This window comes from Lagopus leucura, unplaced genomic scaffold, assembly GCF_019238085.1.
Source record: "Lagopus leucura isolate 7727_CA_CO unplaced genomic scaffold, USGS_WTPT01 Super-Scaffold_73, whole genome shotgun sequence".
Taxonomy (NCBI): domain Eukaryota; kingdom Metazoa; phylum Chordata; class Aves; order Galliformes; family Phasianidae; genus Lagopus; species Lagopus leucura.
The window spans coordinates 87,037,037-87,056,828 of record NW_024962252.1 but is presented as its reverse complement, the minus strand read 5'-3'; the positions used below and the strand labels follow the sequence as shown (position 1 = coordinate 87,056,828).

General features: G+C 47.2%; 2 protein-coding genes across 2 annotated transcripts; one reads left to right on the top strand and one right to left on the bottom strand.

The window, feature by feature from the left end:
- Positions 1-2,974: 2,974 nt before the first annotated feature.
- GALM (galactose mutarotase) lies at positions 2,975-13,037 on the top strand. The gene is made up of 8 exons (XM_042882146.1): positions 2,975-3,246; positions 4,170-4,324; positions 6,273-6,479; positions 7,893-7,974; positions 9,469-9,610; positions 9,685-9,859; positions 10,018-10,126; positions 12,796-13,037. The coding sequence occupies exons 1-7, from the start codon at positions 3,051-3,053 to the stop codon at positions 10,093-10,095; spliced, it is 1,035 nt and encodes a 344-aa protein (XP_042738080.1). The 5' UTR covers positions 2,975-3,050; the 3' UTR covers positions 10,096-10,126; positions 12,796-13,037.
- Positions 12,521-19,494, bottom strand: SRSF7 (serine and arginine rich splicing factor 7). Its single transcript, XM_042882159.1, has 9 exons — positions 19,372-19,494; positions 18,753-18,933; positions 18,438-18,614; positions 17,494-17,568; positions 17,306-17,407; positions 17,005-17,058; positions 14,765-14,809; positions 14,128-14,163; positions 12,521-12,833 (listed from the first exon to the last, which is right to left on the bottom strand). The coding sequence occupies exons 1-9, from the start codon at positions 19,391-19,393 to the stop codon at positions 12,779-12,781; spliced, it is 747 nt and encodes a 248-aa protein (XP_042738093.1). The 5' UTR covers positions 19,394-19,494; the 3' UTR covers positions 12,521-12,778.
- Positions 19,495-19,792: the final 298 nt, after the last annotated feature.

The window sequence follows — 19,792 nt, the reverse complement described above, 5'->3', positions numbered from 1 at the left end:
CTTTGTGAAACACGTGTAGCTGGCTGCTGATGAACAACTGCCAGAGCAACAGCAAGCCACAATCCTAAAATAACCTAATCAATGGCTCGGTGTGTTTGCCCCTGAAGAGATGAAGCACAAAGCAGTGCAGGCTCCATTTTAAGGCTGTGTGTGGTGAAGCACCCAGCAGAGCTGAAGATGCACTTGACAAATAGGCAATAAGATGGAGGAGGGGATGTCTCCCCTTTTGTTCTGCCCACAGATGCAACCTCCCTGCAGCTCCAGTGTTGGCTCAGCTCCACCAGCTTACACAAAGTTTGTCAAAGAAAAGGGATTTAATTACAGGCTTGTAATCCTGGGAGGTGTAACAAGTGATGTTTGCATTCTCTGCTGTGTCTATGCAGCCATCAGCCCCTGCAGAGCTCGTCTCCGTCTGCAGCGTTCACTGCTGTTGTTACCAGCAAAAAAGGAATGTCAGCAATAACCTGAGCTGTCCATGAGGATTTTTTCATTGCCGAGTCCCAAAGTCTTGCTCTGGATCCCACATAAGCTGAAAGCCACAGCTAAACTAAAGTCAGAAATATGGAAGGAAGTGTAGTAATGCAGCCTGTTACAGAAGCATCTCAGGAGTGACCAAAACAGGATCTTGGGCAGCAGGTACTGCATGGCACTGGATAAGAAACAGCCTCCATGTACCAAAGGGCTTCCAGTGGCCATCAAGGGAAACATGCAATAGGATAAACGACTGTGTCCCAGGGATGATTTTGCTGTGCGGGGAGTCAGACCTGGCAAGTGCATGGCAGTGCCAGCTGAGCGTGTGTACTGTCAGTAATGGGGTTATTGGTCTTCATGTGGTCGTCTTGGCTTGGCTGTGTTCCCTGTTTCAGCTCCCCTAGAACCACACCGCCACAGCTTCTCCTCATTACAAATAGGTGTCTGCAAAATGAGAGTTCTATGAGATCTCCTCCTCTGCTGTTGCTTGCAAAAGTCATATGGAGATTTTTTTTATTGTTTCAGATTTGTGGTACAAAACTGATGCTAAAGTTTGCATCAAAAGTGCTAAATCTTTTCTTGAGCTTCATTTTGACAGTGTTTGTAAGAAGGGAGCTTGTAATTTGGGTATGGAAATGCCTTTTTCTTCTCGTTATCTGTCACATATTAAGCAAAGTCACTTTATTTTGGATTAAAAACAAATAAACAAACAAAAGCCAAAACATCTTAAAAAAGCACAAAACTAAAGGAATCCTAAGGGAACAGCACAATCATGTGTAAAGTGATGCTTCATTTCTGCCTTGGAACATTGCAGCTTCCCTGCAGGCACCCGGAATTTCCAACCTGCTGATCTCAGGGAAATATCTGTAATTTTTCTCACAACAAATCTATTTCCTGAGAATGCATGGTGCAGTAAATGGCTCCCTCACACACACACACACACACACACACACAAAAACACCCTTTTTTATGGTATGCATTTTTGCTAGGGTTCTGGTTGGGGAAATAAGGGACCATTCACTCCAAATCTGAATTTCCAGTTCTCCTTTGCAACTGAAGCCTCTTGCCCGGATTAGAGAAGCTGGACCATGCACACAGCCTGCCTTCATGTCATGCCTATGTCAGCCTGCAGGGCCGCTTACAGTGATGAAGCTGATAAATCATGGAATAGCAGAATCATCTAGGTTGGAAAAGATTTCAAGATCACCAAAGCCAAATCACCAACCTGATCCAGCAAGTCCCATCACTAAACCTCTTCCCTCAGCAGCACATCCACACATCTCTTAACTATTTCTATAGATGGGGACTCCATCATCAAATCCTTGGTGCCCAGCATTTGGGCATTTGTTGGCTTGCAAAAGGCTGGTGAGATAACTGTGATGAAAGTGAGGAGAAAGAGGAGAAAACAGACGATGCACTGCCCCACCTGTTTGCAAGAGCCTCGAGGCAGAGGAATAGCTGTTGTGGTCACTACTGTAAGAGAGAGGTGAACCCAAAGCCTAGGAGATGTGGAACAGCTTTTTGTGAATGCTCATCAGCTGTGGAAATGCCTGGCTGCCACTGTCAGATATGTCCAGGCCTGGTGCCACATTTTTCTTACTAGAAACAAAAGGGGAAAAATGAAAAGATCTTATATTTGACCCTCAATATAGGCAAAACTCTGTGCAGCCATGAAACATACTTCTTCTATAAAACAAGAGCGACTGAGAAGATCTACTGCAGCTGCCTACATCGCCATCTGCCAGAGGCAAGAAGGATACAGGCATGGGGCATCTGTGAGCAATCCTGCAGGCATCAAAGCCAGGCTCTTGGAACTGCCTTGCTCAAACACTGAAGACTGCTCACTCTGTTGCTCTTTCATGTAATATGTGTCTTTGTGCAGGCTGATATCTCTTCTGATTTACCCACCAGCTTGAAAATCTGGTGCAGGGCTCATGAGCAGATTTGTTCGTGGTATCACCCTTGCACCTGCACGGTCTTAGATGTCGGGGCCATAAGGGTGCGGAAGGAAGCACCTGTATACAGCAGCCTGTGTTTTACTGCAGGCAGAAAGGCAGCACTGACAAAGTGCAGGTTGCACAACCGCCCCGTGGAGGCTTTGTTTTGTGGGCAGTTTGGAAGCTGTGTGCAGTGTTGCCTGGAGGGAAGCCTTTGCTGGAGATAAATATTTAGAGACTGGATTCCCTCCTCCCCGCCCCCCCCCCCCCAAAAAAAAATAATCTGAAAACAGGTGCTCAGAAGAATGCATGCACAGATTACTTTCATATTCCTGGGGTTCTCCTGCACACTGAGGTTGCTTCCCCATGGCAACTGGAAGCAGCTGTTTCAAAATGTAGTGTGTAATGGAGCCCAGGCCAGGGGCACGCACCTCCAAAAACTCATTTTTCCCTCAGCACGCTCCTAAGCCTGCCAGGCAGCGACTGCACGGTGTAACTCCTCCCAGCTCTGCCACGCCGGAGGCAATCATGTGATTTTTAGAACTCTGCTCTCCATAACCCTTGTTGCTCCACTCCCAGCTGCCCTCACTTCCTCCTGGACTTCCTTCCCAGCAGCTTCGCAAGGACGGGGCCTGGGGAGAGATGGCAGAGGTGAAGAGAGAGATTTTCGGGCACATGCCCCCGGAGGATGGAGGAGGGGAGGTGGAGAAATTTGTGCTGCAGTCAGACAGCGTCAGAGTGGAAATCCTGTCCTTTGGGTGTATAATCGCCGCACTGGAGACAAGAGACAGGGCCAAGCAGTTTGCAGACATTGTCCTGGGCTTTGACACGCTCGAAGGTGGGTCTTAATCTGTTTCCTTAAAAAATAAATGAATAAATAAAAGAGAAAAAAAAAAAAAAAGAAATCAGACAGATTACTTGATTGCTCCTATCTGTGATCCGCTCCTGAAGGCACCTCCAATTAATGGATTGTTTAAGCGCTCCCTGTCCTGGGCTTAGCAGTGGGTGTGGGGACACTGGTGGCCCCGTGTTGCAATGTGCCCCTCTAACAAGTCTGCCCTCATTGAGCTTTTCTGCAAATTTGTAAACATTGCAGGTCTTTCCCTGAGCTGTTTCAGTCAAAGAACACAGAAACACAGACTCATCTAGGTTGGCAAGTAACTTCAGGATCACCAAGTCCAACCATCAGCCCGACTTACCGAGGCTTAGCACTAAACCATGTCCCTCAGTGCCGCACCCATATAGAATCATAGAATCACTCAGGTTGGAAAAGTCCTTAAAGATCATAAAATCCAACTACGACCTAACTATACTACCCTAACTCTCCACTACAACCCTCCACTAAATCATGTCCCTGAGCACCACATCCAAATGGTTTTTAAACACATCCAGAGATGGTGACTCAACCACCTCCCTGGAGAGCCTATTCCAGTGCTTAACAACCCTTTCTATAAAGAAGTGTTTTCTAATATCCAACCTAAACTTACCCTGGCACAACTTGAGGCCATTTCCCCTTGTCCTGTCACCTGTGAGAAGAGACCAACCCCACTCCCACTGTAAGCACCCTTCAGATATGGGAAGAGAGCAATAAGGTCATGTGCAGAACTGGCCAGCTGTGTGCCCTGTGCAACACCAGGACTGCAGCCCCCTGCACTGGAAGGAAGACAAGAGGGAAATCTCTGAGTCCTCAAGCACACCTGAAGACTGCCTGTCCTTCCCTGGTCCTTCCACGTAATAGAACACTGCTTTTTCTCTATGCAGGCTACACGAGGAAGCACCCCTTCTTTGGAGCTGTGGTAGGTCGTGTTGCCAACAGGATTGCCAAAGGGAAGTTCACCATGGATGGAAAAGAGTATCAGCTATTCCTTAATAATGGGCCCAACTCACTGCATGGAGGAGCCAAGGGCTTTGACAAGGTGAATGTTGGGCTGGTGGGTTCCATGGCTTTCAGCACACAGCCTCCAGGGTCATGGCAAAGAGATATGATGTCTTCCGTCCTGACCCTGCAGGACTTTCTGGTGGTTACTGAGTTGGTTCAGCTCCCTGAAAATGCTGCACATGCAGGGATGAGAGGAAGCCAAGATTTTGGTGTTTCAGCAGCCACAAAGTACTTGGCTTTGCCTGGGTCACTTGTGTTATCCTCAGGTGCCACACATTGTTCCACTGTGGCAACACTGATCCACAGTGATACATCCACACCTGTGGTTTCAAGGATGTTGCCTTGAAGCTCTGTATGCTGCTGTGCACCAGGCTGCAGTGGAGCCTTCCAACTACAGGAGCCCTGGAGAAGACCGCCCCTTCCATTCCACAGCCTGCCCTTCTGTCCTTCCCATACAAAATCACCTCCTACTGGCTTTGAACCCTTCTATATTCTCCCAGGAGCTGATTCAGAGGTCTGTGTGCCACCTGTGCTCTGTCAGTAGTAAGAGAAGCAGAATCTGTCAGTAGAAGGGCTGCTTTTTTAAAAGCCTTGCTGGCCATGCTGCTGATTTCACAATAGATTCAAGAGGTCACTGCTTTCCTGAAGCCCTAGGCTGTGTCAAATTGAATGCGTGTGGAAGCAGCAGGAGCTGATCCTTCGCTTCCCAAAGGAACTCATGCAAACATGCTGGTGCACATACTTTCCTTAGTTAATGTTTTGTGAGAGAACATCCAGCCTGATGAAGCAAGAATCAGAGAGTCTGGAAAAATGTCACTGTTGGGCAGCACCAGTAACACAGCATGATTAGATTAATCTCTGTGACCTGGCATCAGACTGGGGTCAGACACCCATGGACTCCCCCTGGATGCCTTTCAGCCAGGTGACAGCCACCATGCGAGGCCTGTGGTCAGACCTAACACAAACAAGATGTGATAGCCCTTGGCTGTGACTATCTTGGTGATCTTCTCAATTTTTTCATAATCTCACAGACCTCAGTGATCAACACACGGCTTGATGACATGGAAGCTTGCAGCCTTGTGGTGGTGATACTTAATCACGTTGCTGGGGAACTGGAAAACTTCAGAAAAATAACTTTCCTAGCTTTAAAAATATCTACATGCTAATTGACCATAAATAGATTTCCTCAAGTGAACTTAAGCAGAAACTCAAAATATTAAACTAGAATCCCACGGCAGCGGGAACTGAAGCTGTACTTGGTGCAGGATCCACAGCCTGGTTATCATATTTGGCAACCTTGGTGAAATGTTGCATTTTGATGAGTCCTCTCCAGTTGTGATCTCTGCACAAGGCATGAAAGCAGTCACTCCAGTGGCATGATCCAGCTCCTGCCTCTAGATCTGTCTTCTTTGACAGAAACATCTATCTGTTAGCTGCAAATCTCCAAGGACTCAGTGCCATACATCAGGTACCACTTACCTTAGCACAGTTTATATTTTACATTGCTACCAGCGCCCTAAAAGCCAGCCCTGAGTTAGTCCAGGAAAGGCAGCAGCCTGATGAGCTGATGTTGCCTACCAAAAGATCCACAGGAGGGGGGATAGATCCAACTGCAAAGTAAAAATCAATCACAGCCCAGGCCCTTTGAGGCATGGAGTAACAGAGTTCCAGAATAGATGCCCCACCATAGCAAACTGCCTCCTTTCTTCAGTTACTCATGGAAAAACTTGTTTTCCTTGGTCACCTAGAGCCAGCAGGTTAATGTTTGTGTTTTCTACCAATTCCCACTTTTTTTTTTCCCCAGCAAGAGGATGTTGGGTTATTTTGTATTTTTTTTCTTTTTTCTTTTTTTCCTAGGAGAAAGAGCAGAGAAGGTGATCGACAGAAACCTTTGTTTCAGTGCACGCTTCCCTGTGTGCCTTTTGTCCCCAGCTTCATCCCAGCCTGGGGAAGGAGAGAGGAGCACTAACACACTGTCCTTGCAGGTTCTCTGGAGCCCCCAGATCCTCCCAAACGGTGTCTGCTTCTACCGGCTCAGCCCTGACGGTGAGGAGGGCTACCCCGGTGAGCTGAAGGTCTGGGTCACCTACACGCTCAATGGCAGTGAGCTGGCTATCAACTATCGAGCCCAGACCAGCAAGAAGACACCCATCAGCCTGACCAACCATGCGTACTTTAACCTGGCAGGGCAGGTAGGTATGGGGAGACCCAACTCCATAGAGGGGTCCATGTAGGAGTGAAGAAGCCCAGGCTCCCACTGGGAAAGGCTTTGCGTGGGATCGTTGGGACCAGCATGGTGGCCTCAGCTGTCAGATCCTGCTGGCAGGAGATGGGGTAAGGGAGGCTAGCACTGACTGCTTCAGGACATTCCCAGCATCTAGCATAGGGAGGAGTATTTTCAGCAAAGGAGAAAAGGAAACTCAAAAAGGTGGTGACTTGTGGGGACAAAGCAGTGGTGTCCCAGCCTACAAGCTGCAAAAGACCTCACATAGACCTCAAGGAAGGCTGCATTATCCCAGTGCTTTGTGAACACGGCCACCCAGAAATTAATATTACCCCTTCTTTTGTTTGCGGTTGGGTAGTTTTGCCCTCTGCTGGTTGTGGACCCTTGGAAAGATTACACAGGAGGTGCAGAATTGGCATCTCCTAGTGATAGACTGGTATTTTTGGCTGGCCTCTACGAGTCTCTTTGAGACAAGGTACTGAAACCCTTGTCTGGAGGCTGCAGCTGAGACCAGTCAGTGTAGCAGATAAAGATCCAGGTCAAAATAGGAGGAGAAATAACATCATGGAGAAGGGATGTGACATGGCCAGAGTTGTACAGTGGGGCATCAGTGGGATGCAGAGCAGACCCACAGTGATTGGCACTGCATTGCAGCTGCACTTTGGTCTCCTGCACCTTTGTATTTATAACTTGGTTTGGAAGAAGAGGACCTGGGCAATTACATATTCCTAGGCAGAGGGCACAGAAAGGGAAAATTTGTAACAGAGACCTGTGAAAGCTTTAGTGAGAAGCATTCCAGATTTTCTCTGCAGGTCTGCTCACAATATTGCCCTAAAAATGGCAATGCAGTAATTAGCTTACTCTCAGATTGTCCTCCTAACCATACAGCAATTTCAACACCTATGGAATGCAGCTCAGACGTATTTCCAGAGGAACAGGAGACCTTTGGGCATGAAACTACTGCTCAGGTTAGATAGTAACGTGCAGGTTTAGCTTCGACTTTGTTCCTCTTCCTGCCCAGCAAGTCCCTTGCCAGTATCCCTGAGGCTGCCAGGGAGGAAGAGGAGCATGAGCAGGAGCACAGGCTGCTCTTCCCACCGTGCTTGCTTCCTCCCCCTTTTTGCCTGCTACTATATGCTGGCATATTTAGGCTAGCCAGCTGGTAGTGTTAGTGCTTGGCAAGGTGCAAGTTCAGGCTGATAGTCCCATGGAAGAGGTCCCACACAGCCTTTCACCCATGCTGGCAACTTGTCCTCTAATGAGGACAAGATGGGAAATGCCCAGGATGCCCTCCAGGCACTACAAGATCAGCTGCAGCATCACCACACCTGGGTGTTTGAAGACCCCTGCAGGAATCCCAGCATTTCCCTTCCTCCCATAGGGCTCGCCTGATATCTATGACCATGAGATTTCTATTGAAGCGGATTCCTACCTGCCTGTGGATGACACCAAGATACCAACTGGTGAGTGACACATAGCAGAGAGAGCTTCACAGATGGGGGTTTGTACAGAGCTTGGCTTTACCATACTCCTATACTGGGATGTTCTATGGAATAACGCGGCCTTACTTCCACAAATCGTGTTTCCACAAGATCATGCCCAAGCAGGAGAGTTCTTGCTGCCCAGGATCCTGGCATTGCCCCTCCTACATAAGATGATCCATCCACCCATCTCTACAAAAGGACAGGGGGCAAGCACTGCTGGCTGGGAGCCTGAGCACACAAACCCAGTGCTTTTCTTTCCTGTCTTTAACGATCAGAAAGAGGAAAGCTTGTGAAGGAAGACAATGCATTTTGCATGCTAAGCAGGTTAATTCAATGAGGGTGACATTGCTGTTTCCTCTGGCCTCAGAGCATAGAAGCAGACTGGCAACTTCTTGTACTCCATCTTGATTTGGGGGTGAAACGGGGAAAACAGAGCTTCCTAGTTGTTAGTTTTTGTTGTTGACTTGTTTTTCCCATCACTGTTTCTCTCTATGAAAGATCCTGCCTCCAAGTTAAACAATCCAAGCAAGCTGAGGCAGAGCGTGCATTCCTGGTGCCCACTCCAGCACCCTCCTGTTGAGCTGTGCAAGCTACCGCACTGAGCTGCAGCAAGAGCCAACCTCAGTGCAAAACAGATCTCACACCAGGCTTGATGTTGGAAGAGGTTGCTTTTAGGAATTGGAAGCATTATTTCACAAAAAGGAAAAAAGAAAAAGAAACATCTGACTGAGACAAAATAAGCTTAAAAAACAAAGCAGACAAGAAAGTTTTTTACCTCAGGTGCCTGATAGAAGTAGTGTTATGCCTGCGTTTACCACTGTGCATGCATGCACCAGCTTGCACCTGGAAGAATGGGGCTTCCAAGTTGCAGCAGCTTTTGCTCAGCCTGGCACGTTGCTAAGCTGGGGAAAAACTCAATGCTGTAGCAAACCCACTGCCCTGCTTCTCCCTGCTGATTCCATCAGGGCACTGGCAGGTTACACTCAATAACAACTGTCCTGGAGGGTAATTAATTGCTTTTGCATCTTAATTGCAGCTAGCTCTCTCCCCAGCTTTTCGCAGCACTCACTCAAAGCTTTGCGTAACCTTAGCCCTTGAGGCTGATAAAACTGCGTATGGTTTTAGCCCCAGAGGCAAAGATGAGGTTTGTACAGCTATTAAGCACAGACTGCTCAGGTGCAACGGTGCTGTATTTTACATCAGTGCTGTAATCAACGTGGCTTTTTTTTTTTTTTTTCCCCTCAAGGTGTTTTGCTGTTCTGCAGCTGTAAAAGCATTTCTCTTAGACTCAGAAGCCACACAAATTCACTGCTTGTCATAGGGAGCCTGATGGTTTTCAGGGTTTGCGGAGCAGAACCAGTGCAGAGCCGCAGGGAGCAGAGGCTGAAGCTGTGGTGGTGCCTCAGCCTGGCACAGCTTCTGGTGCGTGGGGCACTGAATGCAGGCATTGATGCTGCTGCTCTCCTGGCCTAGGGGAGGTGGCTGCCGTGCAGGGCACTGGCTTTGACCTCCGTCAGCCGGTGCAGTTGGGGAAGCACCTGAAGCAGTTCCACCTGGATGGCTTCGATCACAACTTCTGCCTGCCGCTGGGGCAGACTCGGCGCCTCGTGGCCAGGTAAGGCTGGCAGCCCTGAGGGTGCCCCTGAAGCACCAGCATCCACTCGCCCACCCACAGCATTTTCTGTGCAGGGCTCACCACCCACCCAGTGGCAGGACCATGGAGGTTCACACCACCCAGCCTGGCCTCCAGTTCTACACTGGGAACAACCTGGATGGCTCCCTGAAGGGCAAAGGTGCTGCCATCTACCCCAAGCACTCAGCTTTCTGTCTGGAAACCCAAAACTGGCCCGACGCTGTGAACAAGGTGAGCCACTAAGAGCCTGTGGCTTCTGGGTCCGTTTGAAGAGCTGTAAGAAATGCCCATGGTGGGGAGATGCCCTGGGGTTCTGCACCAGAAAGGCCGTGGGCACACGGTCCTCCCTGGTGCCACCATGCTCAGCAGTACTCATTGCCTCTCCGCAGCCTCACTTCCCCTGTCCTCTGCTCCTGCCTGGGGAGGAATACAACCACACCACCTGGCTGTGCTTTGGCACTGCCTGAGGAGAGAGGCCAGTTCCTGCTGCAGGAAGGGGTAAGCATCTCCAGCAGGCTCCCTCAAAAACCCTGCAGGTCACAGGAGCTGCCCCAGAACCCACTTGGAAGCTTTCTTCTTTCTGTCTGCATTGTTTATACTTTAACTCCACTGCTCTCCTGTCTCTACACTGCCCTCATCCTCTCCCCAGCCTCACCGCTGCACAACAAGCCTTGTTCCACTGAAAATTGCTCTGAAAACAGCATTTAGGGACACAGCCTACCAGAGCTCAACCTACAGCAGGGGACTGATGGAGATATGGCTCAGCAGCCATTTCAGAGCATCAGCTAGTCCCAAAACAGCACTAGAGGTGCTGGCTGTTGCATTACTCAGCTGTGCAGAATTGCCCCATAACTCAAGGTCAACTAACCTAAGGGCACCCTACAATCACAGCTGACAGAAGTGTCCCGCTTGCACACACACATACACACACAGCCTGTGGAGGGAAGGAGTGCTGGAATTATACTGGCTCACTGCCAGCTCCTCTGGCTTAACTCCTGTTTTGAAGCCAACAGCAATAACTACACAAAAGCATCTTCCACATACCCTGGCTACAGGAATGAAGCAGGAACCCTGAGGATGACTCGAGCCCAGAGCAGCAGCAGACACCTTAGTAGCGTACTCTGTTTTGGGCATGGGATTTGTAGCTGCCCCTTCACACCTCTCTGCAGTGCTTCCTGTCCTTTGCATCAGGCCACAGTAGCCAGTAAAGCTGCCCCGACAGCATGCACAGGGATTCATCTTCCGTGGTGTCTCTGGGTACTGAAAAACAGGTACCAGTACAGCTGTCGTGTCAGTCTGCAGGTTTATTAGGGAGTAGGTTTACCTCATGAGTACAGAAGAGAAAAAAGCTGATCAAATTCCAGAGCAGCAGCATACACATGCTTCTCACCAGGTGTGCTATGAGCTGGGCAGGCAGTACACAACCAACAAGCATTCCAAGCACAAGTCACAGGCTTCAGGTATTTCATTCCAGGGCAGCATTTTATGCCACCCCATCGCTCCTCTGGAAGAACGTTATAAATACTGCTAAAATACAGATCACTGCACCTGGCCAATGAAACACTGGGTCTCACTGCTAAGCACCACGGCGGTGTCCACATGGACACCAAGCCACCAAGCACATCAGGATGATGGATAAAGGCCAAACACTGCAGTAACACGACAGTATGTTCAGCATCTGCACTACTTGCTCAAAGTGCCACAAACTTGTTATTAACAGGAAACCAGATTAAGAAACAAACAAACAAAAACAAAAACAACAGAAGAAAAAAAAACCACCCCAAACCCATGGGTTACCAAAGGAGTGAGCGAAGTTAATTTTGTCATCTTCTTGCATTTAAGAAGCTCTGTTACGATGTACATAATGAAAGCAATCTGCCATTAGAGATCTCAGCAGCCCAAACACTTTTCCACTTCAGTGCTTTGGGCAGAAACTTGTTTTAGTTCTTCACTTTCCTTTACCACCAAAACCGGCATGTTTCTGGTAGCTCTCCCATCACATTATGAAAAAATAGATGAATAAAGTATGTCAGCTTTTTTCCCCTCCAACCATTTGTTTGCTCAGTCTAACGCTGTTTCCAGTCCTGTGATCTGTTTCAACAAAGTGCTGCATCATGCTATTCTTTACTACAGAATGAGGACAAGTACAGAGTGACAGAACTATACAGAATCATTAAACCTGCAGGTGGTGCAGATGCTGCAAGAAATTAGCTTCATTAACACAACCGTCTCCAGGATTCGGGCTGCTTTAAGGCCATACCCATTCTGTGCAGCAGGTTTGATTTCCTGGGGTCAGCCGTGAGTCTTTCACTTGAGGAGGAAAGTTCAGGCCAAAAGCAGAAAGCCTCATAACACTTCCTTTTGCCTTCTGAGCACATGCACCCTCAGAAAGTAGGTCAGACCACCTTACCTCTTCCCCCAGAGAAGGAAAACATGCTTTGAGACATTTGAAGTCTGCTTCATACGAGTAGATGAAATAACTAAAAATGCAACAAGTCGAGGAAGCGCTCACGTTATCATTGCTGTATGTTTGGATGTTTCTGCAGATGTATTAACTTAAAATAAGTCTTTGAACAAAAACTTATTGTTTGATTCTTGGAACTGCAGATTACAACTGCAGTGCTTATTAGATCAGTGCAAAAAAACAAATGCCCATAAAGGGATTAAAAAAGCATATGCAAAGTTTTCACCATCTGCAGACAGAGGAGATAAGTTCAGCCTTAAAAGAAGCAGGAGGCGATCCCTCCTTCAGATGATCCAACAGTAAGTGTGACCAGTTTGAGAGGACGCTATTAATCATTCCCCCCTTAGCCATCACCCATCCACGTTACATGGCACACAGCTAGAGTTACCCCCACGTTAACAGAAGCAGCAGGGTTACTACAGAGAAGCTTTAGTTAAAAATACACATTTTATTTCAATGTGCCAATAAAAAAGTCCCACATTTTCATATCACAGGAAGTTAATTCATACAATAAAAAGAGACCTGTGCTAGTCTATTGGTGTGACTAACTCAGAAGACCCAGATCATGCCAAATTTTAATTGATATACTCTTCTATCTACATTCTTACATTTACAAAGACACCACAAAATCCCTTATAATAATGTAAGCAAAATAACTTTCTTCCTAAAAGGTTAAATTCATAACTTTAATCCATTCTTTCAGGGCTTGCGCTTCTTTGAGGGCTTCCTGATGGCGAACGACTGGAAGGAAAAGAACCTGCAGTTAATATTTCAGCAGTGATCCGGGATTCACAAACATGGGAAGAAGATCAGGAGGATACCTGCACTACTCTATAACCCTTCAGGCACTGTTTTTTCTCTTTTTTTTCCTAAATAAAATAACCAATTACTGTTGACAACATAAGTAGGCTAATGATGAGACAATACATTTATTTTTTACTTTCACCTCCTCTGCATTTTCCTATTTTATTGTATGTGTATAATTGTATTAATTATATTGTTATTATTGTACTGCAATTTAAAATGAGATGATCGTGAAGTCATCTGAACTGTACAACTGGTAGTGGCTCTCACAGAAGGCAGGATACATCATTATACAGCAAGATGCCAAGACCAGTCATGGTGATCACTTAGATATAACAAGCATTTGGTTCAATTCCCCTGTAATTGTGAAGTTAGAACTAATAGTGAAGCTTTAAAAAGAATTATTATACTTTAAAAAAAAGAATGGCCTGGGTTGAAAAGAACCACAATGATCATGGTTTCAACCCCCCTGCTGTGTGCAGGGTTGCCAACCAGCAGACCAGGCTGCCCAGAGCCACATCCAGCCTGGCCTTGAATGCCTCCAAGCATGGGGCATCCACAGCCTCCTTGGGCAGCCTGTTCCAGTGTGCCACCACCCTCTGTGTGAAAAGCCTAGTATCCAGCTGAAACCTCCCCTGTCTTAGTTTAAAACCATTCCCCCTTGTACTATCACAATCAACCCATGTAAACAGTCTAACAGAAGTTCTAAAAGTATGTAAAAATAATTTTAAAATATAGCAGCCTATTCTGTCACTACATGTATGTCCACAGACAGAATTATTTACCAGCATTTTTTGGGGGGGAAAAAAAAAATCTATAAGCAACAGCAGTAAAATCAGACTCAATCGTCCCTTCCAAACTGTTACAGGTTACTCCACTCTACCTTCACAGACCCACTGCAGGTTTTAATGAAACTCAGTGCTGCATCCCACATTTATTCTGTGTTTCAAGCTCACCAGCAGAAAGTCTCTGTGCAGTAAAGAACTAAACTCCTAGTTAACACAGGAGCAGCCAAAGGCAAGGCATCTAACGGCACACTGAGGAATTTCTTATTTCCGCATCTGTATCACCACACATCAAACCACAGTCATGTTATCTCTGGCAAAGAGATCTCAGAAAAATAGCTCCCCGGTATTTTCCTACAGGCAGCAGTCACACTCCTCAGCAGACAGATACTAAAATGCCAGTCCTACAGTATGTGCTACCAGCAGAGACCAAGAGACCAACATACCTTCTCTTTGGAGATGGTGATCGGGACTTTGATCGACTGTCAAAACAGAACACAATCATTGCAATATACAGTTAAAATACACACACACACACACCCAATAAAACAACCAACAAACATGAAAACCACCACAGCAGCAGAGCAGTGGAATTATTATGGGATTCTAGGCAGAAGCTCTTGAAGATGACAAAGCTTTCCCATCAGCTTTCACACTGGGGGGATTCTCCATTTGTTTAGTATGGAGACTGCGTTCATGCAACCATCTTCAGTGAAGAAAACAGGAAAAGAAGGGATTGTACAGGTGAGGCATTAAGAGGGGAAAAAAAAGCATAGATTCCTTCAATTCAGCGGCATTAATAAAACCTTTTCTCTGATGGTTGGGAGAATAAAACAGAACTGAGCACAAAACAAGCAAGCAAAACAGTACTGAACTAGAAACTGCAAAGAGCTATTAGGAACAATAAGACGGATAAAGAACATATTCCAAAGGCCTGTAGAGGAAATTTTATAATCACTGTCATATCTGAAATGGATTAATTAGACACTCATGTTTTGGGGGCTTTTTTTTCCTCTAGAGGACCAGAGGCTTTGTTAATCACATGAAAACAACACTAAATTATAGATGTCACTGTATGCTCACCTCTTAGCCGGCGTGCCAGATTTAGATCTGCCGTGAGACCTAGACCTACAACAAGAAGTAAAAACAGCTCAGCAAGAAAGCCAGTGGCATGCATATCACCACATCTGCGACAGCAAGGTTTACACTAAATATAGAAGAACCATCATGCTAAATGCAGACAGAATGCTGGAAACTCACAGGGCTTCAGTTAACTATCTTTCAGAAGAACGCTTTCAAACAGATGCTGTACATGTTACTCTGGACTTTGGTCCCAGGCCAACAACTTATGCATGCTGGTGCAAGAGGCAGGAAACACATCAACCACCCAAGTTCAGACCAGTATCTTCACACAGCTCATAAAACACCAGACTTTAAACTTGTGAGTACTATTAGCCTTGAGCAACAGCTACCACTAACAGCTGAAACTAGCTGCGGGCAGTACACTCCTATAAATGTCTTCTTCTCAGTGTACTTCATCTTTCGTATGCACCTGACAAAAATATTCTTTCAGATCTGTCAAATTTAAGCATTGTGAAAAGGCTTTAAGTCTTTTCCAGCCCTTTGGAGATAAAACTGCTGCATCAGAACACTAACATCACTTACAAGAAGTGAAATTTCTAAGTTCCCAAAGGAAGTGTTCTACTTTCCCTATCCATGGCTTTCCATGACTGCTTCCACATGTACTCTTTGATGCTGTCAGTCCAGCAAACATCACGCAATACTTTCTTCAGACTTTCTTCCCTATGAATCAAGAGTCTGTCTCTGGGTGTCTTGCATTCCTTTGATTCTTCAAGAAAAAAAAAAAACTGTCTTTCAACTGCCTGACATATAAATTTAACAATTACTTCATTACAGATTGAACATCAAAGTTTTGCCTTTTCTCTGTACTTCTGTGAATGAAATTTCCTCCACCTCAACCACTAAATTACTAAGAAATGTGTCACAATGCAGAGTTTCAGGAGCATCCTTTACAATGCAGAAAACAATCCTGGTACTAAAAAAAAGAAAATAATGATAATAGCATCAACAGAATTTTCCCCTTGAGAGCCCGCTGACCTTAGCTACTTTCTGCTCATCATACTCAGTGAACAGTGACGAGCCACAGTTAAATCACGTTGCAACAACTGGTATTAAGATTCAACAGATTTTAGCAAGAGGGAGAGAAAAAAGTGCATCTGATCAATGCAAAAGCATCATTCTGCTACCTCAGGCAAATTCCCTTCTCTTTTCACTAGGTTCTGAAAAGCCTGTATGATTTTTTGCTCTTAACTGAGCCATCTTCTGGTCTCCATCTCTTCTTTCCCTAAGAACTCCATACAGCTCTCCATAACACTCCTCATAAAAGCCTCTATACCACCTTCTAATAATGAAATCTTCATCCTCAGCTGTGGATTCTTCCCGTTAATCCAGCTGAAGATTCCTTTTTTTGTTTTGTTTCTTCACCAATGCCTATTGTGTTTCTTATGTCTAAGAGCAGTCTTTAAAGCAGAACAGCAGACCAAGGAACAGGGTGGGCAAAGAGCAGTCTCCAATGAACAAGGCAGCTACCTGAAGACATCCAGGTCACCCATGCCAGCCACATATCTGACAAGCTCACAAGAAACATGCACTATGCTCACTTAGCATGGAAACAATAACCACAACATTAAGGAGAATTAAAGGCATCCTGTATTTCTCTCAAATCTGGTATCATTCTAAAGGTACGTTGGATAGTACAAAATAACTTGCTGTAGTGTTTATCACACACTTAATTCAGCTACTGCAAAGTGACACTTGTGAATGAATGCACAAGTACACAAGACAGCTGGAAACAGCTGTAACTGCACTGAGAAGTCCTACAGCACTTTCCAGGTTACATGCATTATATACATGCTATCAGAAGGGCACCCTAATTTCTGACGTGTATCTGGAAGAATCCAGAGTTTCTTATGTGCTACATAAAGCAAATGAAAAAAAAAAAAAAAATCATAAAGTCTACGTTTGCTACACAAACAAATAATGCAAATTAATGAAAACAGTACTTCCAATCACCATAAATACCAAGACAACACCGGTGTGTTAAACACACACACACACACAAGCCAACAAACATAACAGACCAAACAAGCGAAAGTACAGTGTTCTGCACTAGTCTATAGAAGCTTCAGAACCCTGAGTTACTAAAGGGAACACGTGCTTTTTCCTGAAAATTTTAACACCTGACAGAAAACCTCAACAGCCTCAACTAACTTTACTACGTAACCGTCAGCTATGTAACCTACCTGCTTCGGGGCCACGTAACAGATCTGGATCTCGACCTTGATCTTGACCTTGACCTAAAATGAAAAACATCATCAAAGACTGTTACAGCACTACATAACATCTATACATTGAAATATAAATCCTGCACGATCGTTTGACATTTTAGGCATCAAAATTCAACATGGGATAGGCAGCCCTCTACATTCTCAAAAACTAACAGGATTATTATGAATTTAACTAGAATTATCAGGCAAAGAATGCTTCTACAAGTTTCTGAAACAGGAACAAACACAAAGCCGAAAACTTCTAAGAAATTATTACCTTGATCTCTTCAAGGAACCCGAGCGGGACCGGCGTGGAGAAACAGATCTAGACCTACGAGGTGAAACTGACCGCGACCTACGATAGGAAGCAGACCTGGACCTGCAGAAAAGTCAAATAAAGTTGTTCAGTTGCATAAAAAACTCTAAGCCAAACAAAGAAACAAGAAGAAGCAAACATAAGCATACCTCCTACCACGACTTCGACTGCGTGAGCGAGAATACCTTCTTCCTCGGGATCTGGAGCGGGATCGAGACCGGGACCTGGGTTTAGGTTAGAGAAAACACGTATCAGAAAACAGCCTCAGCCAACAGTGCTCGTGAGGCCCTGCTGAAGTCAGAATTTTCAGACAACTAAATAACTAGCATCTGTCAGTTGGAAAAAATGCCTGGGCCTACTTGTCTTGAGCATTTTTACTACCTAGAAAAATGTTAAAAGCTGAATTACATTGCAGAATTACATTAGAATAAAAAAATACTGTAATGCGTATTTAAAATAAACCTTGCAAGTTTGCAGGTCGACCCTCTTTGGCCCAAGGTCTAGCAGATCTAGACGATCTAGAAGTATCTATAGCCGATCGCTGCATCTAGGTGTTCTCTTCAATCTAACGACGATCAAACTGACAGCCCAATGAGCCAGGGTGAGGCTTGATTGACGCAAGAAGATTTTTCTAGCTGGGAATGTGGTCAATCTGGTGTTCCTCTTTCTAAACCGGAGGGGGGGGCCCCAATTGAAAGCCAAATTTACTGTTACGGCGGTCACCGTCTCAAATTTTCTGCCCTTAAAGAATAAGGTCGAGCTAGGTGGAGATGGCTCGAGGGGATCTGGCCTCTTATGCTGATCACCTCAAGGTCTAGGAGGATCTTAAGTGTCGGATTTGCAAGGCGCCTCAGCATGAAATCTTAAGGCTCGTGACATTCTGAATCAAGGCGACTGACTCAAACGAAGAAACCTGAAAGGTTTTGACCAGGTTGATTATTAAGATAGCAACATTTGATATGTATTAGCAACAAACTGTGATATACACCTGTTGACTTATAACATTAAGAGTTAAAACTGGCTTTTTGTTCACTAAGAAGTGCTACACAAAGTGAACTGGCGAAGCAACCCCGCCGCTCCATCCCGCCCATACCTGCTCCTCCTCCGGCGGCTGTAGCGATGGCAGTCGTAGGCATAGTGGCCTTTCTCACCACACTCATAGCATCTGTCGTTGGGGTCGAAGGGGCGCCGCGCAGGAGGCCTGTCGTAACGGGAGCGACGGGGCATGCCCGTCGACACTTCCACTCGAACTCTGGAGCCACAGATAATCCTGCAAGACACAGCTCTCGTTAGTCACTGCTTTTCTGACTGACTCCCATTTCACAGGAGCTGATACTGCTGGCTGCTGCAGGCCGACGAGGTCAGGTGCTGCTGACAGAACAGCCAATGGGCCTCGGCACACACGTACTTCCCATCAAGGCCGAGCACAGCATCTTCAGCATCCCTCGGGTCTTCGAACTCCACGAAGGCAAACCCCGGCGGGTTCCTGGCGATCCACACGGTTCTCAGCGGCCCATAGTAGCTGAAGGCTCTCTCCAGCTCGCCTTTGCCCGCGCCCGTGCCCAGGTTCCCCACGTACACCTTGGTCTCTGCAGGGAAAGTGGCCATGTCAGCGAGCCCGCCGGCGGCATCGCGCAGGCGCAATGCAGGGCACGAGACGTGCACGCGGCGCGGCCTCCCCTCCCCCCGCGGCCCGCAGGCGCCGCCATCTTTAACGCCGTCTCCATTTTGCTGCCCTCCCGCTAGCGCCGCGCCGCCCGCCCCTCCATCACTGTCAGAGCCCGCTTCCTCCTGGAGAGCCGCTCCGCGGCCCCAGCCGACCGGCAGCGCCGGCGGTGCCCGCTCCCCGCCCGCCTCTCCCCGCCGATCGTCATTACAGCCGCCAACCGACAGTGGCCGCCTCCCCACTCGGCCTGGCCCGAGGCAAACCTCCCCAAGCCGCCCATCCCCGGTGCCAGCGGCAGCCCGCTCCCCTCCTCCGCCACGCTGAGCTTTCCCCTCGCGTCCTTCGTCGCTGCCCGCCCTACCGTAACGCCCGTAGCGCGACATCGTCCCAACTATAGGCCGAGCCCCGCGCGCGTCCCTGAGAAAGAGGGAACCGCCTGCGCGCCGCACCCCAACGGCCGCACGCCGGGGCGGGGCTCCGGTCGCTAGAGAGCGCGGGGCGGGAGGAACGCGCTGCTCGAGTGTTCGCGCAGATCTCGCGAGAGCTGCGGCTGCAGTACTGCGCGTGCGCAGGACTGGGTGTATACGGCAGGCGGACGGGCCGTGTCGGGATAGGAAGCGGGAGGTGCGCCGGGATTGGGGTGTGAGGGGCGGCCGCTTCGTGGCGGAGAGTGTGGACCGTGCTGTCTTTTTGGAGCGATGGGCAGGAACCTCACCGACTCGAAGTACTTCTTAACGAACCGCAGGAAGAATAAGGAAAGCCTTGTGTTAATGAGGACCTGG

Coding starts and splice junctions, on each gene's coding strand:
- GALM (XM_042882146.1), top strand. CDS start 3,051: ATGGCAGAGGTGAAGAGAGAGATTTTCGGGCACATGCCCCCGGAGGAT. Junction 7,975..9,468: donor TGACACCAAGATACCAACTG/GTGAGTGACACA, acceptor CTCCTGGCCTAG/GGGAGGTGGCTGCCGTGCAG. Junction 9,611..9,684: donor ACTCGGCGCCTCGTGGCCAG/GTAAGGCTGGCA, acceptor TTTTCTGTGCAG/GGCTCACCACCCACCCAGTG.
- SRSF7 (XM_042882159.1), bottom strand. CDS start 19,393: ATGTCGCGCTACGGGCGTTACG. Junction 18,934..19,371: donor GTCGCGCTACGGGCGTTACG/GTAGGGCGGGCA, acceptor CTTTCCCTGCAG/AGACCAAGGTGTACGTGGGG. Junction 18,615..18,752: donor GTGCTCGGCCTTGATGGGAA/GTACGTGTGTGC, acceptor TGTGTCTTGCAG/GATTATCTGTGGCTCCAGAG.